Source organism: Orycteropus afer, unplaced genomic scaffold, assembly GCF_000298275.1.
Source record: "Orycteropus afer afer isolate SDZICR_OR568_19922 unplaced genomic scaffold, OryAfe1.0 scaffold00018, whole genome shotgun sequence".
Lineage (NCBI taxonomy): Eukaryota > Metazoa > Chordata > Mammalia > Tubulidentata > Orycteropodidae > Orycteropus > Orycteropus afer.
In genome coordinates this window covers 19,474,442-19,486,456 of record NW_006921605.1, presented here as the reverse complement: position 1 = coordinate 19,486,456, position 12,015 = coordinate 19,474,442, and the positions used below count along the sequence as shown (strand labels likewise).

The window sequence follows — 12,015 nt, the reverse complement described above, 5'->3', positions numbered from 1 at the left end:
AAGGATCTTAAGAATCAGGTAAATGCAAAATGGGAATCTAGGGTCATTTAAATGAATCCAACCAGAAACTATAATGAGGATTCTATAAAAATCAAAAACAGGCTTTTCATCAGTCATAATGTTGGCTTTATGTATGCATTAAGGGAATAAGGACAACAGAGTGGCTTCTTGCCTGGGCTTAGCAAACATGAGTGTCATTCCAGGAACCCTGCTCAGGTCAGCCAGAATGACAGTTGTGCTGCTATATAATCTGTTTGTATTAGTCACGACTGATTTAAGAAGAAACTATTGAAACTTGTTTCCATACTCAATGTAGAGTTGTCTCTAGACTGTTTTGTATCATGTGATATCTGCTTGGTTTTTGCCCCATTGTGGTGTAAAGAAATTATCTTAACTTCATAAAAGTCTGTCACGTAAATGCTCCAAAAGTGAGTGGTCCTCAGCTACAGATTTTCTCTGTTCCGATCTGAGAAAATCTCAAAACAAAACAATAACAAAAAAAATGTGCTCTCTTTTTCCTCTTCTGAAAACAGAAGTTTTTAATGACAGATTTTGTAGGTTTACTTTTTAAAGTTTTGTCTTTTTACATACACATTTTTACTGTAGGTTTGTTTTTCTTCTTCAGTTTACTTCTCTTCATTTAATTATCTCTTATATTTGGAAACTGGAAAGTGTTCATTAAATATTATAGTATTTTAACTTGATAGAATTATCTCAAAAAATTGTGTCAGCATGATTTCACACTAACAGTAGCTCTATGAGGTAGCAATAATGAATGTCCCTATAGTGCTGTCCTTGGTGATTGTATTGGCTGATGGTGTACAAGGAAGGTATTATTGGAGATTACTACCTTCTTCATCTTTAGCTTTCAAATAAGCCAGTAAATTGAAAATTAATTTGTTATTTGTTGATTGTTTGAATGTAGCCAAAACACAAAGCATATGTATAAATACAAGTATTCAGTCAGTAGACAAGTACTTATTGAGCATCTCATATGTGCTAAGCACTATTTAGAGGACTTGACAGTCATCAATAGACAAAAGGAAGATTCCTACCATTGGTAGCTTACCTTCCAGCTAGGGAAAATAAAATAAACATGATACGTAAATTTTATAGTATGTTAGGTGGTGGTGGTTGTTGTTATGTGCCGTCGAGTCAGACCCAACTCATAGCGACCCCTCCTTGGGTTTCCGAGGTATTATCACTATGGAAGTAGATTGCCCAACCAGCTTACCTTCCAGCTAGGGAAAATAAAATAAACATGATACGTACATTTTATAGTATGTTAGGTGGTGGTGGTGGTTGTTGTTATGTGCCGTCAAGTCAGACCCGACTCATAGCGACCCCTCCTTGGGTTTCCGAGGCAGTTATCACTACAGAAGTAGATTGATTGCCCCATCTTCCTTCCGAGGAGTGGCTGGTGGGTTTGAACCGCCAGCCTTCTGGTTAGCAGTCAAGTGCCTTAGGCACTATGCTACCAGAGCTCCCTGTTTAGGTAGTAAGTGGTATGGAAAAAAGTATAAGAGGTTGTTAGCAGTACCTGCTGAAGGATGATATGAACATGAGCATCCTTGGAGATACATATTGCTACAGTGATGTCTGTCATGCATCAAGAAAGCTTAGAACAATGAAGATGATTCAAATAGAACCAGACAGATTACTCAATCTAAGTAATAGTAATCCAGAATGCAGGAGCCCTGATAGCGTACTGGTTTAGCACTTGGCTGCTAACCAAAAGGCTGATGGTTCGAACCTATCCAGCAGCTCCACGGAAGCCTAGCAATCTGCTTCTGTGAGGATCACAGCCAAGAAAACTCTAAGGGGCAGTTTTGCGCATTCACATGAGGTTGCTATGAGTAGGAATCTACTTGACAGTGCTCAACAATAATAGTCTGGAATTCAGATCTGCATTGAATGCTTTCTGCAGGACACTCTGATTTACTCTGAAGGGATAAAGTGATCAAAGATCAATCAGACTACATTTTTGTTCTCAAGGAACTTTCTGCAATCTAGTGAGGGAAAAAAGACTTGTGAGCAACTAGCTGAGTAACATAAGTTCTAAATAGCTATGTATGTATGTCATTGAGGAAAGGAAGAAACAATTAATTTCTGATTGGTGATCAGTCAGGGAAGCAGTAAAGGTGTAGCCTGAGCAAAGTTTTGACAAAGGGTAAGGTAAGTTTGGTATGTATGGTGTTTTGGTCACCTCTGTCCTACTCTAACAGAAAATATCACAGATGGGAAGGCTTGAACAAACGGGTTTATTTTCTTGCAGTTCGGGAGGCTAGAAGTCCAAGTTCAGAGTGACAGTTCTAGGGGCTGGGTGAAAAGCCTCTTGGCCTTGGGTCTCAGCTCTGCCTCTTGTTTCCACCCCACTGAAGCTAGAGGCATCTCGTCACTCAGGCAGCTGCTAGCTGCTGAGGCTGACAAACCTAAGGTCAACAAGTGAAAAGGCACAGTCTCAATATTACCAAACCACACAACTGGCCGTTATTTTCAAGTCCATTAAAAGTCCCAAGATCAGCAGGGCAACATGGCAGGCTGCTGAACAACTCGGCTACGTGCAGGGTTCAAGCATGCCATCAGCTGAAGACCTTCCTCAAAGTTTATTTTTATCTACAGGAAACAGCCCACAGCCCTAAAGCAGCTAATCAGCTGCTCCCGTACATTCCACCATGGAATTGATTTTCATTTTCACAATGGGGAATAACTACATCCAGCTGCCCAACCATTCAACCTCTTGGGCATGGCAGTCCTGCCCCTTCACTCTTGGGCAGCAGCTATGGCTCTATCCCACTGGCCCACATGAACAAGCAGCCCCACACTCCAGAACCAAGTTGGTGAAGGTCTGGCTCTTTGAAACCTAGGAGACTGTGGTGGTTCCATTCCCAAAGGCCATGGTCCTACCCTTGAGGCTGAGGCAGCTCTGCTTCCAGTTTGGTCTCTCTGCTTCTGCTAGTTAATGCCCGAGGGCAACCCACTCTGCCAGGAGTCTTCCTGCCCAAAGGAAACTTAGCTTTCTTGCTCTGTGGGCTGGCCAACCTGCTACTCCATCTCATGCTGGTCTTTTTACTAATTGATGCCCAAAGGCAACCCACTCTGCCAGGAAGCTGCCTACCAAATGGCATCCAGCTTCCTCCTCTGTGGGCTGGTAAGGCTGTCACTGTCTCATGCCAGTCTCTGGGCTGTGCTCCTGCCATCTCTTATGCCAGTCTCTTGCTTCTGCTCCTGCTGTCTCTCATGCTGCGTGCCGGGGTCTTTCTGCCAGGGTCTTGGGTCAAGGATATATTCCACTCCTGCTTCCACATTGTAGGTTTCTGTCAGAGCAGCACCCCACTCCCAGTACCATATTCTGTTTTGGTCACCTCTGTGCCTCTCTAACAGAAAGTACCACAAATAGGATGGCTTTAACAAACAGGGATTTACTCCTTAAAGTTTTGCAGGTTAGAAATCCAAGTTCCCGGTGCCAGGCTCTAGGGGCTGGGTAAAACCCCCTCAACTTTGGGCCTCAGCTCTGCCTCTTGCTCCTGGCCCACTGAAACTAGAGGCATCTTTTCACTCAAGCAGCTGCTAAGTCAACAAGTGAAAAGGCATAGTCGCAATATTACCAAACCACACCAAAACCAAACCAAACTCATTGCCGTTGAGTCGCATCCGACTCATGGTGACCCCTCCTTGGGTTTCCGAGGTATTATCACTATGGAAGTAGATTGCCCAACCTTCCTTCTGAGGAATGGCTGGTGGGTTTGAACCACCAAGCTCCTGGTTAGTAGTCAAATGCCTTAGGTACTATGCCACCAGAGCTCCTTACCAAATCACACAACAGGCCGTTAATTCAAGTCTATTAAAAGTCCCAAGATAAGCAGGGGAACATGGCAGGCTGCTGAACAATGACTTGGGTACATGCAAGGTTCAAGTGTGCCATCAGCTGGAGACCTTCCTCAAAGTTGATGCTTATATACTGGAAACAGCCCACATCCCTAAAGCAGCTACTCAGCTGCTCCGGTACATTCCACTATGGAGTTAATTACCAATCTCACCGTGGCGAATAATTGCATCCAGCTGCCCAACCACTCAACCAGGCCCACCCAAGTTGACATGCAACCTTAACTACCACATATGGCAAAAAACTTTTTCTCAAAAAATGGCTTGCTAATGGAAAAGATTCAAGTGGACTATGAGGGGGAGAGTGCAACTAGATACAACTATTAGAATAAAGGGCAACATCTAACAAAATTTCAGGTCTCATGGCTGATCTTTTCAGTATTTGTCTCATATGTCTTTAAATAATGTATTTGAATTGGCAAGAATTTTGAAAATTATGAACCAGAGAGAAAGTGAAAGTAGAACTGAGGAGAGCAATGATTTAATAAGAAAAAAAGGCAGTAGAAAATGATTTGGAATTCTTTAATAAAATAGTGACAGATTCAGAGACCAACAAAAATGATATTAATTGCTAAAACGAGGAAAAGAATGAACGTTTTAATAGATTCAGGTAACACCAACCATGATTTAATTTCAGTCCCACATTGAAGCATTAATTTCCCACTGTGCTGATCACAGATCTGTCTAAGCCCTGAATCAGGGCTCCAGAACTATTACGCTTGGTTTAGGATACTACTGCTTTTCTTAGTTCAATTAGCCTGTGAGTATTTGGATTAGAGAAGGAATGAGCTGTTCATCCAGCTCAGCATTATCTTTTTCTTCTAACACCACCTGTCTGAAATTGAGAAACGAACTCATTTCAAAATACACTTACTACATTTTGTCAAAGAGACAGAAAAAGTGATGTTCTTTTTCCCAGAAACTTTTTATGGTGAAAATGAACTTAGTATAACTTGTTAAGTTCAAATTAAACATTTATATTTTACAAAAGTTGCCAACAGCTCTTCATTGAATATAAGTGGAACAAGTAAAACTAAACCTGTGACTAAAGCTACTTTCCAGAAGACTTTTTAACACAAAAAAAGTAGAATAGATTATGAAACTATTATTAAATGTAGTCTATATACTCAGAAGCAAAAAAATACACCCAAATGTACAAACACATTTTAAACATCCCCTTGGATCGTGTCTACTAATACACCACACTGGTGAAAGCAAGTCACATAGCTAAACACAAAAGGGCAGGGAAATACCCTTTATCTCTAATGGAAATAACTGCAAAGGGGAATGGAGTTCTAATGAGAGAACTGCAAAGCCAGATGACAGAGGAACATGGATGCAGAGAGGGGTGAAGATTTGGAGCCAGTGATTCACTTTGCCACAGGCATTCTTGGAGAGCACCAGATAGAATTCACTAGCTCCCCTCTGCCTTCTTTATTGGACCCTTATGATCAGGTAAAAGGTCTGAGTCACCCTATCTTCTGCCATTCTCTCTTTTGTGGCTGAGTTAGGGAATAAAAGATTTATAGGTGTGGTGGGAGACCTTTATTACCTGATTATATTCAGATTATATAATATATATATATACACACATATATACATAAAGAATTATTTCATTAGTATTAGCATATTAGCAGCTCCCTAAATGCTGTTTTGTACTTTTCAGGTCAATGCCTCAGATACCCAAATTTCCAATGTTTACATACCTACGTACATATCTATACATACATATATACAGACACATTATTTATATTATACTGTTTTATATGGAGCCCTGGTGGTACAGTGGTTAAGAACTCAGCTGTTAACCAAAAGATTGGTAGTTTGAACCCACCAGCTGCTCTGCAGAAAAAAAAATGTGGGGCAGTTCACTTCTGTAAAGATTACAGCCTTGGAAACTATGAGGCAGTTCTGCTCTGACCTATAAGGTCATTATTAGTCAGAATCAACTCCATGGCAATGAGTTTGGTTTGTGCTAGGTTATGTTATAAATCTAACATGTATGTAAACATTCTCAAAATATTTTTATATCACACTCTTTACCATGAAGGTAAAATGTTGAAAATACAGCTTCATGTTTTCCTCACAGCCTACTGTAATCTGGGAAACATTTCTTTTCTGAGGATGTTTGTATTTTGTTTTATAAATGGGATTTGTGGTCCCAGAGAACCAACAACTAATAATTTTTGTTGGCAGGTAGAAATGTGTCACCCATGTTAATATAAAATAACTACATTTTTGTTGAATTACCACTTCATCTTTAAAGAGAACTTGAATAATGTATTTACCAATTTGTTGCTAATATTCTTTGTGGGCTCAAGCAGTTAGTTCATAGTGATGAAGGAGCTGAAGAAACTTTTCACATATTTCCCTCGCACATGTTCTAGACACTGATAAGGATTTTGAGGTTAACAAAGTCTCATTGAAATATATCTGCTGGAGTATCTGGTCCCAAAGCTTGGGAGATATAGACCAGCTGGAGGAAGTTTTCTAAACTTACATGTTCTAACTAAACTCTTCTATCTTGTCAGCTACCAGCTCCGCCCACTTGGAGGACCTTGCTTACCTGGATGAGCAGAGACACACACCTTTAAGAACTTCTCTTCGAATGCCAAGACAGAGCATGGGCGGTGCTCGTACACAGCAGGACTTACGAGGTTAGAATCATAGGAGGGCTGCTTCGGCAATGGGGGACAAATGGAAATGGGCGACAGGCAAAAAGCCCTTTGTTGCCAACTTTCACACTTATTTAAGCCTCCTTTAAGAAGTAAGATGATCTTGTTTATCATGTAACCATTTTCTTTCTGCTGACTGGAAGAAAAAGATAAACACAAATGAATTGCACTTATCATAGAAGGCATTGTAAGGACCAAGAGTTAGGAGCATTTATTCCTTGAAATTCTGAAAGAAGGTAAGGGGCTGATGGTGATGGGGAAATAACCAAAGATCCTGGGTTTCAGAAGTGATTTTATACAAGCTTCACGTGAACTTGGTGCTGATGTCATGTATTTCCAGCCCAGAAAATGGAATTATGTTAAACACTACTTTAAGGCTAGTAGAGTGATTATGTTCAAATCCGTAAGATTTAAAACTGATAGATTTAGTCAAAGGACCACATAAATGATTTGTGCCAAAACCAGGATGCATAGCCATAATAAAGAGTATTAGATACAACTACTCATCTGTATGGATTAGGATGAAAATCTACCATATTGGCATCACCTTGCAACTCATTGCTAAATACTTATTTACTTTGTTGATTGTATTTTCTGCTTTGTTAGCCAGTGAATCGTGGATGTTATACTACATAGAAACAAATTAACTGACAGATTTTAGCTGTGTATTTTTGAGGCTCCTTCATGTTGAGTTCTAGTGATGCAGAATGGCACATGTCTGCTTCTGGTACCCAAAGATTTAGAAGGGCTTTGACCAGTGCATTCTGGTGAGCTTATATTTACACACAGATTACTGCTATATCTAGAATATAACAAAGATCTCGTCCATTGCATTGAGCTTCAGCCTAAATATTCAGTACAACGAAAATACGTCATGAGATTTTTCCAAAACATACCAAAATCTTTAGGAAGTTCTCTGCTTGAATAATGCATTCCTGACAACACTGATTTCATATCCCTTGGAAATAGTATCTCAACTTATTGCTACAGTTAGAGTTTGTTGAATGATAAAGGTGCTACGATACTAGTACTTCTCTTCCTTGACGTTGCCTTTGTTTTTGAAGAGCTTTCCTTTTAGCTGGGTTAAAACATGCCATCCAGGTGGGTGCATTGATCCATAAGAGGCTGGGTGTTTGCTTGGTAGTATTTTGGCCTTCTAAAATTAGCCTATTTTAATGCAGAACATGGGGGGCCTGGATAAAAATTTTCCCTCGAAAAGTAATTTTATCTTGATTACAGTTTTAAATAAAGCGTATGACTTAAAATGCATTAACACTAAATGAAAGCAAACTTGGACAGAGACTTTCCATAAGAGCTGCTTGCCAATAACATACTATACAAAACATTGTTCCACCTACTACTTTGGCGAGTAGCAACTGGGACCTTAAAAGCTAGGAAGCTGCCATCTAGATGCAACAACGGGTCTCTCCTTGTCAAGAAGAAAGAAGAAAACCAAAATTAATGGAAACAATCAGTCCTAGTGACTGGTATACCATCCGATCTGCAACCTATACAACTATGAGACCAGAAGAACTAGATGGTGCCCAGCTATCACTGCCATCCGCTTGGAAGGGATGTAGGAGATCCTGCATAAAGAGGGAGAACAATGTGGAACAAAACTCAAAATCATTTGGAGGCAAAAAAAAAAAAAGAAGGTGGGGACCAGGTTTGCTGGTCCAATAGAGCCTGGTGTAACCACTGAGTCTATGGCCCCTAGCTGCCCTTCAGGTCTGGAATTGAACCCACAACTGTGGTTTCCAGCCAAACAAAGTACAGGCATGTGAGTTAAACATTTACCTCAAGTAGACACATGCCCTGGAGAGAACAATCATGGGAGAAGGAAGGGCTGCTTATGCACAGGGAGATAGCTCAGGGTGCAGAAGAGTATGAAGGGATGGATACTGGGAGGAGGTAACTATGGGGAGGAAGTGGGAGGAGAGCTGCTGCATTGTAAATTTTGGTCAATGACATGAGACAAAGTATATGTGAACTGCTGTATGAAAAGTGAATTTACTCTGTAAATCTTCACCCAAATCCTAATTAAAAAAAAAAAAAAAAACTGCTTGCCAAACCATTATAATTTGTGATTATTATATCCAAAATATTATATTATTGTAGAAACAGAATCAGATTGTTTTCCTAACATATTTTTTAAAACAACATATCATATCGTACTTTCTGATTTTATTTTTTAAAACACTTACAAACTGCGTCATACTTCAGTTTTACATCTTTTTCTCCTTTTTTTTAGTTACAGTTGAAGTAATGTAAGTTTACCCAAAAAAAATAAGCAATAAAGCAAATGAATACCTTGTTTTAGTATGCATTGAAATATATGTCTATATTAGAGGTATGTCTTTCTGCATGTAAGAGTATTACTTCTAACAAGTTTTCTAATCATAATTTCTGGTATTAAATGATCCTTGGTCTTCAGAGATGTCAGTTAATGGTCATGTAAATCGTAGTATACAAAGTTTACTGACCAATTGATTCCAAGTATAGAAACTATGTGAAATAACATCCCATAGAGCTATGTCTAAAGAGCATTTGAGGTGGCAAGCATTTAGTTGGAGCTTCATACAGCAAGGAGATCTGGTATCCTAGTGTCTAAGACATTCAGCTGCTAATCAAAATGGTTGGCAGTTTGAACCCCATCAGCTGCTCCATGAGAGAAAGGTGAGGTAGTCTGCTTCCATAGGTATTTACAGCCTTGGAAGCCCTGTAGGACAGTTCTGCTCTGTCCTGTAATGTCACTATGAGTCTAAATTGATGGCAGTGAATTTGGTTTGGTTTTGGTTCATATAGACAAAATCTTGTATGTTCTATTTAACTTATCACCATCAAGTCAATCACAACTCCTAATGACCCTATAATAATGTCTTTCAAATTTTTAGTCCCAGGCCCCTGTATGTTGTTGTTGTTGTTGTTATGTGCCATCAAGTAGGTCCCGACTCATAACGACCCCTCCTTGGGTTTCCGAGGCAGTATCACTATGGAAGTAGATTGCCCAGCCTTCCTTCCGAGCAGTGGCTGGTGGGTTTGAACCGCCAGCCTTCTGGTTAGCAGTCAAGTGCCTTAGACACTATGCTACCAGAGCTCCTAGGCCCCTGTATACACTTACATTATTCAGGATTCCAAAAAACTTTTGTTCATGTGGATTGTATCTTTTGATGCTACTCTGGACTATATGAAGAAGAATGTGGTATCAAGATTGAAGAAGACTCATTAACAACCTGCAGTATGCAGATGATACAACCTTGCTTGCTGAAAGTGAAAAAGACTTGAAAAACTTACTGATGAACAGCAAAGACAACAGTTTTTGGTATTGATTACACCTCAACATAAAGAAAATGAAAGTTCTTACAACAGCACAAGTAGACAACATCACAGTAAATGGAGAAAAGGTTGAAGTTGTCAGGGATTTAATTTTATTTGGATCCACAATCAACACTCATGGAAGCAGCAGTCAGTAAATCAGATGCTGTATTACACTGGGCACATGTGCTGCAAAAGACCTCTTTGAAGTGTTAAGAAGCAAAAATGTCACTTTGTAAAAGAAAGTACGTGTGTTAGACTGGGTTCGCTAGAGAAACAAAAACCAGCAAAGCTTATATAGAGAGAGAAATTTATCTTAGGAAAATGACTCACAAACGTATACAAGCCGGCAAGTCCAAAGTCCCTGGATCAAACATCAAGCTGGAGGCTTGACACAACCACAGGGGCCGAGAAGCTCAAGGCTGTCAGGCAGTACACTGGCTGTTGACTCCAATGAATGACGAATCCAAGATCTCCAGGCCGAACGGTGGACTGCTCACTCACGGACAGTTGTAGGCAGCACAACAGAATCCCGATCCACAGAAGAATGTCTCTCTTTTCAGGATGTCCCTGGATATCCTGGAAGCAGGCCACACCCCTAGGGAAACTCCCCTTCAACAGATTAACCACTCAGAACATAGTCATCCGATCCCATCATGGGAACAACCACACAGAACTGGGGTCCAGCCAAGTTGACACACAGCTCCAGCTATCACAGTCCACCCCATGTCAACTTGGCAGTTGTACACATCTTCTTAACCATATATAATCTCTAAATAAGGACAGTTATAAAGTCATATTTGTGCCTAACATGATACACTAACACATATACAACCAAAATACATTAACCTTATTTACATTTCACAGTTCATAACAGAAGGAAACAAAAATATTTGATGCACATATACAATGAAGAAATACAACAATCACAGTCCTCATTTCTGCAGCTGGTCACATGGTCGTGGCTGATACTCAGAACTACCTTCTTTCACCACACATTCTGTATTTCCCTTGCCCTCAGCAAGCATCTTAGCTGGTCGTGGTTCTTCCCCATACATCCTTATCACCAGTCTTCCAGTCATGCTTCTTCCAAGTCCCAGACCATCCAGCTAAGCCATTAGCCATAGCCCATGAATCCATATATAATCGAACATCTGGCCATTTCTTATTCCATGCAAAGTGAACAGCCATATGCATGGCTTGAAGTTCTGCCCATTGGGAGGATTTCCCTTCACCACTGTCCTTTAGGGAAGTCCCAGAAAGGGGCTGCAGTGCCGCTGCTGTCCACTTTTGAGTCGTGCCTGCATATCATGCAGAGCCATCTGTAAACCAGGCACAAGTTTTCTCTTCTTCAGTCAACTGATCATAAGGAACTCCCCATGAGGCCATAGGTGCAGAGTGGGACAGGGAAGGTAATGTGACTGGAGTGGAGACCATAGGCATTTGGGCCACTTCTTCATGCAACTTACTTGTGTCTTCAGGTCCTGATATACCTGAAGGTATATCAGGCCCGATCTCTGATATACCACTTCCATTTAATGATGGAGTGCTGCTGTGCCTGTCCAACTTTATGACTCTGTGGGTCAGACAGCACCCAGTTCATGATGGGTAGCTCAGGCCTCATGGTGACTTGGTGACCCATGGTTAAGCGTTCAGTCTCTACTAAAGCCCAGTAACAAGCCAAACGCTGTTTCTCAAAAGGAGAGTAGTTATCTGCAGAGGATGGCAGGGCTTTGCTCCAAAACCCCAAGGGTCTGCGTTGCGATTCACCAATAGGAACCTGCCAAAGGCTCCAAACAGCATCTCTATCTACTACAGACACTTCAAGCACCATTGGATCAGCTGGATCATATGGCCCAAGTGGTAGAGCAGCCTGCACAGCAGCCTGAACCTCTTGCAGACCCTTCTTTTGTTCTGGGCCCCACTCAAAACTAGCAGCTTTCCGAGTTACTTGATAAATAGGCCACAGCAACACACCCAAATGAGGGATATGTTGCCTCCAAAATCCAAAGAGACCCACCAGACGTTGTGCCTCCTTTTTAGTTGTGGGGGGAGCCAGATACAATAACTTATCCTTCACTTTAGTAGGAATATCTTGACATGCCCCACACCATTGGACCCCTAAAAATTTCACTGAGGT

General features: G+C 40.8%; 1 protein-coding gene across 1 annotated transcript in view; it reads left to right on the top strand.

Annotated features, from left to right (window-relative positions):
• TANC2 (tetratricopeptide repeat, ankyrin repeat and coiled-coil containing 2) overlaps window positions 1-12,015 on the top strand; it is a 413,117-nt gene that overhangs the window by 244,478 nt on the left and 156,624 nt on the right. The window contains exon 7 of the mRNA XM_042783546.1: window positions 6,417-6,542. Coding sequence (XP_042639480.1) covers window positions 6,417-6,542 — 126 coding nt within the window. The remainder of the gene's footprint in view (window positions 1-6,416; window positions 6,543-12,015) is intronic.